The 15,532-nt window shown below is 42.0% G+C and overlaps 1 protein-coding gene across 1 annotated transcript in view; it reads left to right on the top strand.

Annotated features, from left to right (window-relative positions):
- FUT10 (fucosyltransferase 10) overlaps positions 1-13,441 on the top strand; it is a 148,192-nt gene extending 134,751 nt beyond the window's left edge. The window contains exon 5 of the mRNA XM_059156366.1: positions 12,787-13,441. Coding sequence (XP_059012349.1) covers positions 12,787-12,867 — 81 coding nt within the window. The 3' untranslated portion in view covers positions 12,868-13,441. The remainder of the gene's footprint in view (positions 1-12,786) is intronic.
- The last annotated feature ends 2,091 nt before the right edge of the window (positions 13,442-15,532 follow it).

Consider the following 15,532-nt stretch of genomic DNA (forward strand, 5'->3'; position numbering starts at 1 on the left):
AGGTATGGTCCAAAAGTCATGTCATTAGTGTAACAAAAGACAACTTTATTCCTCTCTTCGGGAAATTCCAAGGATTTTTGTGTCAGAAACAGGTCAAAGATAAAACATCTGTTTCTTTTTTTTCCAGTTCTATTGAGAAATATGGACATCTATCACTATATAAGTTTAAGGTATATAACATGATGGTTTAATTTATATATATTGTGAAATCATCACCACATTGGTTCAGCTAGCATTCATCTTCTCTTTTAGATACAATAAAAAAGAAAAGAAAGAAAAAAAGAATCAAGGGAAAAAATTTCTCCCTGTGATGAGGATTATTAGGATTTACTCTCATACCTATTTCCCTATAGATCTTATGGCAGTGTTAGCTGTTACATCCAACATGATGGAGTCAATATGTTGTATATTACATCTCTAGTACTTATAACAGCGAGTTGGACCTCTTGACCACCTTCCTCCACCTTCCCCTCCCCTGTCTCCTACTTCCGGTAACTACAAGTCTGATCTTTTTTTTCTTTGAGTTTGTTTTGCCATATTTCATTTTTTAGATTCCACATATAAATGAAATGACACAGTATTTGTCTTTCTCTGACTATTTTACTTAGCATAATACCTTCAAGATCCATCCATGTTGTCACAAATGTAGGATTTCCTTGCTTTTTTTTTCTTTAATGGCCAAGTAATATTCCCTTGTCTATATATGCACCACAGCTTCCTTATTCATTCATCAACTGATAGGTACTTGGGCTGTTTTCATACCTGCTATCACAAATATGCTGCTATGAACATGGGAGTGTAGGTGTTTTCTCATGTTAGTGTTTTTGTTACCTTTGGATATATTTCTAGAAGTGGGGTTACTGGATCATATCATAGTTCTATTTTTATTTTTTCAGGATCTTTCATACTGTTTTTCATAGTGGCAGTACCAATTTATAATCCCACAGTGTACAGCATTCTTTTTTCTCCCTATCCATGCTAGCATTTGTTATCTCTATCTTTTTGATGATGGCCTTTCTAACAAGGCATGAAATAGTATCTCATTGTGGTGAGGTGATAGCTCAATATTTTTTATTTTGTGATTGTCATCTCTTGACAGTTCCTTATCAATGGGATTACCACTTGGGTAATGCAGGTAGGAATTTGGTCTACCAAGATCCATGTGCTGGTTGTTGCAAGCCCCCTCCCTGCTTTCTGTCACAATCAGGTTCTTCATGGTCAAACCCATAGATTCCCTTGCAGTCCCTATGGTAAGAGATTTGTAGGGGCTTCCACAAAGTGACCCACAATGATGAGGGTGGTGCTGATTGTCCTTCCTGGGTTCCCTTTTTCCCACTGGGTTCCCTTTTTCCCACAGAGAGAGGAATCAGAGGCTTAGAAGAGACCTCTCCATGGTCTACACTGGCCTGGGGGAGGGACAACATGGTTAAAAATGTAGCAGCATTTCTTATTCTTCTAATGCAGTGTGTCTTGGTGTCTGAGGTACAGGGGGTGCTTCAGCCTCATCCCTGTGTTATAGAATTCTCCCAGTGCTGTCTTGCTCTTGAATAGATGTCAGTTGTTCTTCTTTGTGATGAGGAATAAAGTCAGGAATGACCTATGCTGCCATCTTGGTAATGTCATTCCTATATCTGGAATCATAATATCACATGGACAGTCAAGGAAAGCTGCCTTGAGAAACTGACATTTGGGCTGAGACATGGCAGAGGAGAAAGTCTATTTCCTTAGGAGACCTCCATGTGTTTGGATGATAAGGGATACTTGTAGCTTATCTCCAAAATGGCCATCATCAATTCCTTTCCTCCTTCACAGACATGCATTTCCTCATTGAGAAGTGGAGTCTATTTCTTTCACCCTTTAATCTGGGCTGGTTTTAGTAACTTGGACTGATATCATAATATTGCAGAAGAGATGTTCTGGAATTTTCAACAACATCTTTGGAGAAATCCAGTGATCCCTGAGGCCACCCTGCTGTGAGACGCTATAATGGTGTGCAGATATCTTAGAGGTGAGGTTGAAGTGTCATGGAGTTGGAGATAAGATAAGAGATAGAGAGAGAGAAGAGGAGAGACCAGGTAGCACCATGGCTCCAGATGTGTGTGAAGAAGCCATCTTGAAGGTGATTCATCAGCCCTAGCTGTCCCACCTGCTGCCTGACATACAAGAGAATACTTACATATGCACCTGTATGTAGGCCCCTACCCTTCAATCTAACCTCATCCTATGACTCATTCTTGACCAGTAAAATGTAGCAGAAGTGATATGTATAATTTCTGAGGCTAGAAGCCTTGAAGCTTTTGCCTGGGCCTCTTGTAATGCTTACTTGTCTTACTCTCCCTTTTGAAACTCAGCTGCCATGATACAGGAAGCGCAAGCCCTATGGAGGCCACATGCAGGCACTTTGGACACTCTGGCTTAAAAGCCCAGGTGAGCTCCCAGCCCATAGCCCGTACCAACTGCCAGCCACATGAGTGAGCCATGTTGGTCTTTAGCCCAGTCAAGTCTCAGATGGTAACATATCCATCCGATATGATACATCCAAAGTGAGCATTGCCTAGCTTGGTCCAATTAACCCCAGAAGTATGAAAGGTAATAACCGTTTTGAACTTCTACATTTTGGGACAGTTTATTTGTAGCAATAGATAACTGGAAGAGAAACCATTGCAACTGGTATTTAATTTGGAAAAATCCATTATAAAACCTAATGTATCAGTAGAATTTAGACTGGGTCAATTCCCCCCAAATTTGAAAAATTAAAATGTAGCATGCTAAGACTGAAAGGCAAATGTAGTCTCTTGGGCTATTAGGAAATCATTTGTAAATTATAAATTATCATTGATCATAATCATATTTTAATCTACTTCAACTTTGGGTAATATCTTCCCTATAAATTATTTTAAGAAGTGAAGATATTGAAGTTGCAGTGTAAGGAGGGGTATAATCCTACCACTAGACCAAAAAAAAAAAAAGAAACCAAAACCAAACCTCCATTGCCTCTCCTCCCTATGTGTTAGTAACAAGGCATTGGTCAATCCACCAACAAATAAAAGTTTAATGACACCCTATGTATGACATGTATATGGCATAGTCCCTGTTCTTAGGTTCCCCAAGCATTTCATAATAAAGTCTTTCTAGGGAGCAGGTAGGAAAACATAAAGTCCTGAGCAGGAAGAAACTGTATAGCCTATCAGTGTCTGGCACCTGATAGTGTCTTACTAATTCTATTGAATAAATCATGTGGGAACTCAGTGCCAAATACTGGTTACCAACTCAAGTCCAGGAGCGGGTTTACCTTCTGCAGCTCTTAAAGATGATATAAGCCTCAGAGGCCTGCCTATAAGTCTGAGGGTTCTTCAATCAGTGGCGGGATCAGGGAGGTCAGAATTGGAAATATTTTATATATGTGTGTGTATATATTATATAATTTATGTATTTTTAATATAATCATACATTTATACACAAATGTAAATAAGTATGTGTATGTGTATGTATGTATAAAATCTTGCTCCCCCTCTTACTCTTGTTCCTTTTATGCAAGGTAATGTGTTAGACATTATAGCATTTATATAAATGTTGGTTTCTGGCCTGAGGTCTTGAGTATACCCAAGATTCTGACTTACTCAATCCTCCCTTTTTTTTAAAAGACTGAGAGAAATAGTATGCTGTGGAGTAGTGTAAACATCAGAGGAAAAGATCTTTAATAAATATAAAACAGCATGAAATAAAATAAGCCTAGGTACTTTATTGCACTGTGGAATTCATACATGGAAACTAAGACATAGAGACATAGGGGCTGCTCCCAAACAGAGGTAGATGAAACATTTATGTCCAGATCATCCAAAGATCCAACTCCCCAACTCTTCTGACACTTTTCTTGGAATTCTACCAGTAGAGGCATTTGTTGGGATTAGCATTTTATGTTCATCAGCCATTTGTTCACAAATAGATTGCACAAAAGAAGTAATGGAACCGCTGGGAAATCAACAGAGAGTGAGATCATGAACACCAGGGAGGCGGCTGGAGTGAGGATAAATAATGAAGAGGTGAGGGGTGCCGGGGTGGGTCAGCCAGTTAAGTGTCTGACTCTTGATTCGGCTCAGGTCACGATCTCGGAGTTGTGAGGCTGAGCCCCGCTTTGGGCTCCATGCTGGGTGTGGAGCCTACTTGGGATTCTCTTTCTCCCTCTCACTCTGCCCTCCATCTTCCTCTCCAAAAATATTTAAAACTTAAAAAAAAAAAAAAAAAAGAAAGAATGGAGAGGTGAGGCTGCAGCATTGGGGGTCTGTTGGGAAAATGAAGATTCTCCCTGGGAACTCCAGTCTGGGACTGTGGGTGCTAGGGCAGCATGGTGGGAAGAGGAAGAAGACATCAAGCGCCTCCTATACACATTTGCTCTAACATTGCCTTCCGCTGGAGAATCAGAAGCATAATTAAATGAATCCCCCAAGAGAGGAACATAGGCCAGGGGGATGGAATGGTGGGAGATACAGGGAGAGAAGACACACTGCTCTGCTTTAATCCGCATTACCGTTAATCACATTCACCAACATGCCTAAATTTTGCTTTAATAAGATGGTTTTTAAAATCTGCTTGGGGGGCACCTGGGTGGCTGCATTGGTTAAGCGTCTGCCTTTAGCTCAGGTCATGATCCCAGGCTCTTGGGATGGAGTCCCATGGCGGGCTCCTTTGCTTAGCTGGGAGCTTGCTTCTCCCTCTGCCTGCCATTTCTCCTGCTTGTGTGCTCTCTCTCTCTCTCTGTCAAGTAAATAAATTAAATCTTTACAAAAATAAAATGAAATCTGCTCAACTGTTTTATATTATTTTCATTTGCTGACCACAGATCTCAGAGAGGAGATGCTCTCCCTTCGTGGCCATGGTTTTCCTGTGCTTTCCAAGGCAGAAAAGACAGAAACTAGTCTTGCAAAGAGAAACTTAACAGAAACTCTCCTGGACCCACCATTGCCACCAGCTTCATAGGAGTAGCAAAGCGACTTCTCGAGAGCCTCTCTGATCCCCATAACAACCCATTTCCCCCAATAAATAGTACATTGGTGACGGGAGATATGGATGAACAAGGCTGCCCTCCAAGCATCACTGCCTTATTAGCACTGGTCCTGCTTCCAGGTAGATGGACATGTTCTTGACATATGGCAGCAAAGATAGTAATCCACCTCCATCCACATAACTAGACAGTATCAAGAAAAGCCGAAGTTGCATGAAAATTAGGAACCTAATCTCTATCCAACTATAATCTATACACTACTTTCAAGTCCAAGATGTTCCTGGACTCAAGTGATCCACCATAAAGGCCGTCTCAAAGGAGGGAAGGGAATATATTTGTTAGGTTTTGAGGGAACCTAATTAGTTTAATTTAAAAAAGGGAACTTATTCTTCAAGTGCCAGCAATCTCATGGGATCCGAGATCAGAATTGCAGATGGGCTCCAGGCACAACTGGAACAAGCCATAAAACTCATCCCAACCATCTCTGTCTTTTCATTGGTTCTTTCTGTTTCTCTCTCATTTTTCTCTTTCTTCAAGTTAGCTGCCTCCATTCCTCCTGAAGACAAGGTAGAAACACCTTGTGTAAAGGAGGACACCCCTTTAAAGCATATGCTGTGGGCAGTGGAGGGATACCAGCTTTAAGCTCTGGCCTCAAGTCCAAAAAGGTTGGGAGAGTCTCTGATTGGCTTACTTCAGAATCACCCTGGAGCTAGAGGCACACAGTGTAGACCAGATGCTCTGAGGTAACTCTGTGAATGATGGCCGTGAGGGTGGGAGTGAGGGAACGGGGGTTACAGCCACTAGAAAAACCAAAGAGCTAGGCAGGCAAACAACGAAGCCAACAGAAACCAAAATGCAGCGCAGCAGACTTCAATGCAGGTGTGGGCATGACATGACCATTATGAGACTATTTCTCTAAGAACTGGGTTCTCCTCATCTCATTGAAGGATCCCTCCACTTAGAGCAACAGAGCTACTTGTTTAATCAAGACTGAGACTTCATCTAAGTCCTCACTGACGTATCCCCTCGCCAGACTTTCCTCTCTTACATTCTGTATTTTATAGCTTCACCCGCTCTCAGAATGACCTCTGGGGAGGGAATGACAACACTGTCCCCTTACCTTCAGACTTCTCCTTTGCAACCATCATGGTTTTCTTGGCTTCTCATTTGGCATTCCTGGGATCGAGGGGAGAAGTGTGGGAGTAGGTGGCATGGAGAACTGCTTTTGCTATCAGCACGTGTGATAGATTTGCTTGGACATTTCATTACCCAGGGACGCCATTTGTTTAAACAATTAGGCATTTGGGTCTAGGGCATGCCTACGGATTAATGATCAGGACAGAAGACTGCTTGCAGCCTTGTCAAGGGCTGTTTATCAGCAGGAAATGACCTGTTTCAAAGGGACTGATGATATTTAGGTGGCAACTTAGATGAACAGGAGCACATACTCGTTTTGTGTGAGTCGAGGAGGATAGTACAGTGAAACTTTTCTTGGGTAAGACAAGCTTCTCGGTTAGTCATTCGAAGCATGTTGCCCTTGGTTTTAGACACAGAGGTCCTCTCTGTAAATGTTCTTTTCTTTTAGTGGACCATTAAAGACTGAAATCATAAAATAAGGAAAATATTTGCATCACTATTGTGTAGATGTTTAATCTTAAAATTCAGCAGAAGAAAGAGTTGTGTGATGCAGTGGGAAGAATAACAGACCAAATTTGGGACCAGAATTCTAGACCTGACTGCCATTCTTTGCCCTTGTGTCTATGAAGAAGTCATCTCACTTCTAAGTTTATTCATGTCCCAAATAAGGCATGTGGAAGAAGGGATGTCCAAGGTGTTCCTAGCTCTGCCATTTTGCATGTATGGCTACAGATTATCATCACCAAGTTATCTAGAGAAAATCTGAAGCAGTCGGCAATATGGTTTTGTACTTATTTAATGCAATTTTTTTCTAAGGCAATCAAAGCATTCGGTACCCATGAGTCATTTGCCTGGGAAATACCATGCTTCCCGCTCCTGCCATTCCTGTCTTAACACCTGAAGTGCTCATCCTCCTACTGCTCTTCAGCTGGTCTTGTTCATAGAAAGCCCTTACCATTAACAAATCAGAGAGCATAATCCACAAGCCCACCATCATTGGGAAAGTTTTATTTCATGGCTGCCAGATTTGGAAGATAGTTCTGAATAATGGTGTGGGCTGTCAACAAAGGGGATTGACCCGGGTGAAGGTATCAGAGTATGGAGCCTTGGGAAGCTCACGGGGCTGGAAGGGAAAGTTGTAGCCCTGGAACCTTCATGCTTAGGTTACAGTGAAACCTAGATAGCCAGGACAAGGAAAATAGCCCCTTGTTGGAAAAGGCAAGTCAGGAGCTAAGGTTTCTTTGTGTCATTAGGATGATGAAGTTCTCTTCTTCAAAGAACAATCTTTTCCAACTGAGAATGCACATGCATTTCATGCATCTGAAGCCATAAATCCAATAGGCATTTTATGGAGCAGCTATGAACGCTTAACTCACTTGGATCCCTCAGTAGCTCTGTGAAGCAGTGAGAATATTGAGGCTTACCTAGGATAAATAATGTTCTCACGGTCATGCAGCTGAGCGCAGATAATATTCCTTGCCTGTCTGATTCCAGAACCTGTTGTATCAGACTGTTTCTCCAGCAGGAAACAGAGCAGGTCGTCTGCCTCCAGATCATTGGGAGTGAATGATGAATTTATGTATTTAATGGAAGCTAACACTTAAATGGTATTCACTGGGTGCCAGCTACTTTTTCAACGTTTTCCACATATGTACTGATTTCCTGCTTCCTGTGTGCCTTGGACTTAGTTACTATCACTAACTTCATTTTATGGAGTAAAAGGCAGCCACAGAGCAGTCAAGTAACGAATCCATGATCCCACAGCCAGCAGTTGGTGGATTTTGTATCTTTGTGCCTCTTTTGATGATTTGTCCCTGTTGATTTGGGAAGGTAAAGAATTAAAAAAGAACACCTTGGGATTGGATGTAAGACAGGTTTAACCTCCACACCACATGGTTTAATTTTCACAACAGGGGGCGGGCCAGTGACAAAAGAATATGAATTTCGTCTGTGATGCCACCCTCAGCTGGAGAGGCTGCGGGGCTGGCACACAGCGTGCTCTTGCTCTGAGACCGTGGGATTCACCTCTGGCAAGGGAAGGAAAGGACAGAAACATAAGCCGCCATCAATTGATTTCTTCTTAAACATTAGAGGGGGAAAAACAGACAGATGATAACTCAGCACTTAAAGCTTTGCAGATTGGAATGGTGTTAATCAAATCTCTAGGATGGAGTGGGCAGCGTTACGTGGGGGCAAGAGAGGACACCTAGAGGTCATTACATGCCGTGATCCTGACTGTCACAGCGACTGCGCTAACTCATTACATTTTCCCCAAAGGTAATGAAATCAAGAGGGAGGGGACTCCACAGAGTGGAAAGAGCCTGGGGCTGAAGACATAACAATTTCTTAGCAATCTTATTGACTTTAGGTTCTGTATGAATCAACAGGGCTATAAGAGAAGAGTGGGCACCACTGTGTTTTCCCCATCAGATATAATGAAGTCCACAGAATACAGAATGTCAAGAGTTGATGGTCCCATTTTATTCTGTGTTGATCAGAGCCCACCTGGAATAGGGTGGAGTAAGTCTGAGCCTCATATCCACAGAGAGTACAGCTGGGGCAGAGCCATCAGAATGCTTGTAACCAAAGAGAAGGGAGGACTCAACTGGGGAAGGGCTAAAGTTGGAACAGAAGCTGTCCCAGAGCGATGAGAGAAAAGGTGCAGGTCTTGGGCACGGGGGGTTGGCAATTTCTAGAAAATCAATCAGCAAGAATCACGCCTCACATAAACCTCATTGGCTATGATACTGCCACTGTGCAAAGCTTGACACTTTCTAGAAAATCAAAAGGAAAAACTTACCACGATTCAGAATAACATCTTGTGCAATCAAGTACTCTTTTTAAAAAAAATTTTTAATTTTTTTATTAACATATAATGTATTATTAGCCCCAGGGGTACAGTTCTGGGAATCGCCAGGTTTACACACTTCACAGCACTCACCATAGCACATACCCTCCCCAATATCCATAACCCAACCACCCTCTCCCTCCCCCATCCCCCTGGCAACCCTCAGTTTGTTTTGTGACATTAAGAGTGTCTTATGGTTTGTCTCCCTCCCAATCCTACTTTGTTTTATTTATTTCTTTCCTACCCTCCAAACTCCCACGTTGTCTCTCAACTTCCTTTCAGGGAGATCATATGATAATTGTCTTTCTCTGATTGACTTATTTCGCTGAGCGTAATACCCTCTAGTTCCATCCACATCGTTGCAAATGGCAAGATTTAATTTCTTTTGATGGCTGCATAGTAGTATTCCATTGTATATATAGACCACTTCTTCTTTATCCATTCATCTGTTGATGGACATCTAGGTTCTTTCCATAGTTTGGCTGTTGTGGACATTGTTGCTATAAACATTTGGGTGCACATGCCCCTTTGGATCACTACATTTGTATCTTTAGGGTAAATACCCAGTAGTGTGATTGCTGGGTCCTAGGGTAGTTGTATTTTCAACTTTTTGAGGAATCTCCATGCTGTTTTCCAGAGTGGTTGCACCAGCTTGCATTCCCACCAACAGCGTAGGAGGGTTTCCCTTTCTCCACATCCTCGCCAGCGTCTGTCGTTTCCTGACTTGTTAATATTTTAGCCATTCTGACTGGTGTGAGGTGCTATCTCATCGTGGCAACCAAGTACTCTTGTTAGTTGCATTTTGCTATAATAACCAGAGGTTGGTTTTCCTTGACTACCCTTGTAAATTACACTCCCATCTGACCCCTTTCTCTATTCCACATCTCTACTTAATTTTCCTCTGCAGTCTTTATCAACACCTGACATGCTTTATTCATTTATTTATAATCTCCCTCTATTAGAAATTACACTCATGAGGACATTCGTTGTCCCTTTCCTCCTGCTGTTTTCCCAGTGCCTGCAGCTGTGCCTGACAGAGTAAGTTTTGAGAGGATAGAAACTGAGTAGATGAATGAACGAATGAGTGAACGAGGCCGCAGCAGCAGAAATAGTGAGACACGACGATACGGGGTGGTCCACACGTCTCACTACCTGGCTGCTGGAAGCCCAGATGACTCTGGCCGTAGGAGATTGTGAATGCCTTGTCAGGCGGAGGTTGAGTGAGATGATCATTTCCAGACTAGTTATTTTTATGAGACTCCAGGAACATGAAGACGAAGGGCGAAAAGAGCTTTCTGAGAATTCGCTATGGAGTATGGCTCCAGCTAATGCCACAAACTGGATAGAACAAACTTTAAAACGAAACTTAAATGTTTTCATCTGCAGAGGAGTGACTTGGAAAACGAGTTCTCTGGACTTTCTTAGTTCTGGTGGGCTTTGGTGCCAGGAGCCATTCTGAGAAACTTTATTTGGAATATAAGAACCCATGTAGCTGTTCGTAGACCTAAACCATCACAGCTGAAGGCTAAAGATAGTAGAGAAGAGTAGGCTCATGTCCTCTGAAGGCTGTAGGAGAGAATCCTTTCTTCTTTCTTTGAAGCTGGCAAGGTTGCCGGCAATCCTTGTCATTCTTGGGCTTGTAGATGCCTCACTCTGTCTCTGCCTCTGTTGTCACCGGGCATTCTCCGGTGTGTCTTCTGCTTCAGTGTCCAATTTTTCCACTTCTTAGAAGGATATCTGTCATTGGGTCAGGGCCCACCTTAAGGCAGGATGTGCTCTTCTTAACCAGATTATACCCACAAAGATCCTACTTCCAAATAAGGTCAAATTCCCAGGTTCTGGAAGTTAGGACATAAACATATCTTTGGAGGTGTGGGAAACAATTCCATTTACAACAAGAATATGTCAAAAACACCTGGATTTTTTTTTTTTCCTGGATGGTCAAACCTTGACTCGCACCCTGACTTTCGAGGATTGTGTGTGTCACGGGAATAGAGATCCTCCTCCAGTCTCCTTTCCGTGTTCAGAAATTGCAGGAGAGTACACTCTTCCAAAGTCAGACCTCGTAAAGAAAGTAAACAGAACTGAAAATAAAAACAATTTAATTTCAAAGTTTTTGCTTGGCTCTTTGAGTAGCAAAGGTAAGCCTCTCCAAGGGCAGATTTCTCTACAATGAGATTGTAGTTAATATTATTATATGATTGTAACTAATATTATTAGTTAATATTACAATGAGATTGTAGTTAATATTATTATATGATTGTAACTAATATTATTAGTTAATATTACAATGAGATTGTAGTTAATATTATTGTTGCTTTCCTTTGAATGAGAAACGAATGATGGTATTTCCTCTCCCTTACCAGTGATTAGCTCAGGTCTCAAGACAATGTGGGCCGATATGATTTATTTCTTCTTCATTCATTCAACAAATATCTGTTGAGTTTCTGTTGCCCGCCAGTTAGCTCTGAAATGTGGCTAAAAAGGCCCTACGCATAAGATGTGCCCTCTGTTACTGATTTCTAAAGCTTATCAATGTTTAAAAAAAAAGATGTCTAGGGCCACCTTGGTGGCTCAGTGGGTTAAAGCCTCTGCCTTCGGCTCGGGTCATGATCTCGGGGTCCTGGGATGGAGCCCTGCGTCAGTCTCCCTGCTCAACAGGGAGCTTGTTTCTCCCTCTCCCGCTGCCCCTTACCCCCACTTGTGCTGTCTCTCTGTCTCTGTCTCTCCCAAATTAATGAATACAATCTTTATAAAGCATAAAAATAAATAAAAGAACATGGATAAAAATGGTAGTTTGTCTGGAAAATGGTATATGCAAGCAACCTTCAGCTGGCATGCAGGAAGTCTTCGTGGCTACTCTGAAAACGTGGAGGATAAGGTAGCAGATAAGGCAAGATGGAGAATAGGCTTGTTTGAGGTTTCTGCAGAGAAAAGCCAGGGTCCCTGTCCCATTGGGTATGAACAAGGATATATTGGTGTCACAGTTGCTGCCTCTGAGGGTATGAGCCCTAGGACAAAGCTAATGCTTTGTTCAACAGAGCAGAGAGAGGGAAAGAGCTCAAATCTCTGAAGACATTGTTGAGTAGCAAAACTAACCAAACCTTCTATTAGGGCATTCTGTGTTATGAGAAAGAAAATTCTGAAAATAAACACTGAATTGGGTTTGGACTGAAGTCCCGATTTCTTGCATGCTAAAAAATATCACTGACTAAGTATCATTTCTTTTGTCTTTCTTAAATTCTGTGCAGTCTGAGGGCCACAGGAGAATAAAGGGGAGTGGCACCTCTCTGCTTAACAATATTGTTTTTTTTACTGTGGTTATTGTAGAAGATTTTAACTGCTGCGTTTTGATGAAAGGAGACATTTGGTGAGATGAGTGCATTTATGGACGGGGTAGCAAGACTAGGAATTGAGTTGTGTCTTCAAGGAGACAGCATGTCAAATGCTTATCTTTTTCTTTCCTTTTTTTTTTTAAGCCAAATACTTTTTTTTAACTAAATTTTTTAAAGCTCTTTCTCTAAAGTGAACAGTTAAAAAATATCTTCCTTTTTTTATAGTATATATAGTATGGTATGGTTCCCCCTTGGGGAACTACCCATGGGGGGAATATGTTCCATGACCCCCAGTGGATTCCTGAAAATATGGAGAGTACCAAATATACTATTTTTTCCTATACGTACAGACACAGGACAAAATTTCAGTTATAAATTAGGCGCAGTAAGAGATGAACAATACTGGAAAAATTACGACAATATACTGTAATAAAAGTTATGTGAATGTGGTCTCTCTCTTTCAGAATATCTTACTGTCCTGCGCTCACCCCTCTTCTTGTGATGATGTAAGCGGACAAAAATGCCGATGTAATGAGAGGAAGTGAGGTGAATGACAGGCTTGGGGCTACTGCAGACCTTCTGACCATCTGTCAGAGGAGAGTCATCTGCTTGGACTTCGGTTGACTGAGGATGATTCAAACCATGGAGAGAAAACCGAGTAAGGATAAGGGTAGGGGGCTGCTGTAATCCTTTTCTATTACCTTCAACTGAGTCAAGTCTCAACAGCCTTGAGCCCTGGGGTGGAATCCTGGGGAGTGGGAGGAGCAGGCTGTAAAGAGTAGGGCCTGCTCAAGTTCGTCCCTGGCCCGTGGGGCGAGGAGATGGCCCACCAGCAGCTCCTGTCAGCCAGCAGAGCTGCTGATGACTGGAGGTGAATAGTCGTTCAGTCATGGAGACCCGTGAAAGAGGAAAGAGCTCCGGAACAGCAGCTGCAGGATGGAAGTAGCTTAGAGAAGACACGAAACCAGCCCCCCCTTTCCCAAAATACACTCCAGTCTTCACTTGGAGGGTGAGAGAAAGGCGGGCATTTGCATTGTAGTTGCCAAGAATTTAAATTAAAAAAATTAATTTTATGTCAGACATCTGAAATGGTTAAAAATATAAGACTGTCCCTGTGAATTGGCCCTGATCCTTTTTTGTTCTCTGTGCCCTTTTCAGGATGTCCTGTATGAGGAATTCAGTTAGACGGCAGGCACATATGTATTGCTTCGTGACGTGTGCAAGAGGCCGCTCGGCGTGTATGTGATTGTGAGGGTTTAGCTCTGCAAACACATGTGCCAAACCTTTAGGAATTTACATTCTGAGAAGCTGACTCCTGCCTCTTTTCCCACCCTCCATCTGCCCCCTTTGAAAACTGCCTCAGATCCTTTCCCGAAGTTCTCACCAGCGTGTGTTTCCAGATTTGGGGTGTGCTTTCTCTTGTCTTCTTTATTTTGTCAAGTTTTAATTTAAATGTTTTCCCTCTTCTGCCATCTGCTTTTATTCCTTTTCTTTTTCATTCCTGTCTCTTCATTCCCCATTTTTCTATTTATCCCTAATAAGAATCCTATACCCGCGGGGTGCCTGGGTGGCTCGTTCGGTTGAGCATCTGCCTTCAGCTCAGATCATGATCTCAGGGCTCTGGGATCGAGCCCCACATCTGGCTCCCTACTCAGCAGGAGGTCCGCTTCTCCCTCTCTCTCTGCCTGTCTCTCCTTCTCTCTCTCTCTCTCAATTGAATAAATCAAATCTTAAAAAAAGGGAAAGAACAATATACACTTAAAGTAATAGACTTAGACTGGCCTTGCCATTTTTGCTGTTGCCAAAAGATACACAGAAGCAAATACCCACACACTAACATTTCCCGTTAGGAGAACCTGTTGTTGGTGAGGGATTATTGTAGGAAAGAAAGAAATACAGAGGACTTGCTTTTATTCATTTATTTGTTTATTATTTTTCACATCTTTATTGTTTTCATTCTCCCTAGTGCTTTCTTGCTTCTTGTTTTTTTCTTCAGATTTTGTTGTTGTTCTTCCAGATTTTGTTCTATGTCTCTTATTACCACTTTCTCAAAACATTTGGGTTTTGCATTAGCCTGCCAGGACTGCTGTAACACAGTACCAAACACTGAGTGGCTTAAACACAGAAATTTATTGTTTCACAATAAATGAAGCTAGAAGTCCAAGATCAAGGGGTTGGCGGTGTTGGTTCCTTCATGGAACAGGGAGAAATGTGTTCCATGCTTTTCTCTTATTTTCTACCAGCTTTTCTGGCAATCTTTCATGTTCTTTGGCTTAAAGACCCATGACCCCGATCTCTGCTGTCATCTTTACATGCTGTTCTCCCTCCCATGTCTGTGTCTTCATCTCCCCCATTAAAAAAAAAAGGACACTGGGGCACCTGGGTGGCTCAGTTGGTTAAGTGTCTGACTCTCGATTTCAGCTCAGGTCATGATCTCAGGGTCCTGGGATCGAGTCTCGTATCAGGCTCTCTGCTCGACAGGGAGCCTACTTCTCCCTCTCTCTCTGCCTGCCTCTCTGCCTACTTGTGATCTCTCTGTCAAATAGATAAATAAAGTCTTTAAAAATAAATAAATAAATAAAATAAGGACATCAATTATATTAGATTAGGGCCCATTCCAGTGATTTCATCTTAACTTGATCCTATGCAAAAACCTGATTTCCAGATAAGGTCACACTCTCAGGTATTGTGGGTTAGGATATCAACATCTTTTGGGGGGACACAACTCAATCCATAACAGGTATCTTATGATTGGTTATATGATCAGTTTTCCGTGGTGACCCAAACACTGCTGAACATTGTGATTTCCTCTTTACATGTCAGCAATAGATCTCTTAGGGACCATCCAACTCACAAATTCTGTTTCTCTTTGTCAGAGATGGAGCTCAGATCAAGTCTTGACCCTGGTGAACAGATCCATATTAATGTTTCTCAAATGGTCACAGAATTATGATTTGGGGATGAAACTTTCCTCATTCCTTCCTATTTTAATCCACTCCGGTACAGAGAAGGCATTAATTATACACAGATGTCACGCACAGTAATTAAACAGGAGGGTTGGGTCTTGACATTTCTCAATGCTCAGCATTGTTTATGAGTCACCATAATGATGTAAGGAAGGAAGCATTGCCTTAGATCACTTCACTTTTCTCCTGCCAAGTAGGTGGTTCCATTTACAAGTGTGACTTGGCTAAAATGTCTTTATCCACA

Source organism: Mustela lutreola, chromosome 18, assembly GCF_030435805.1.
Source record: "Mustela lutreola isolate mMusLut2 chromosome 18, mMusLut2.pri, whole genome shotgun sequence".
NCBI classification, from domain to species: domain Eukaryota; kingdom Metazoa; phylum Chordata; class Mammalia; order Carnivora; family Mustelidae; genus Mustela; species Mustela lutreola.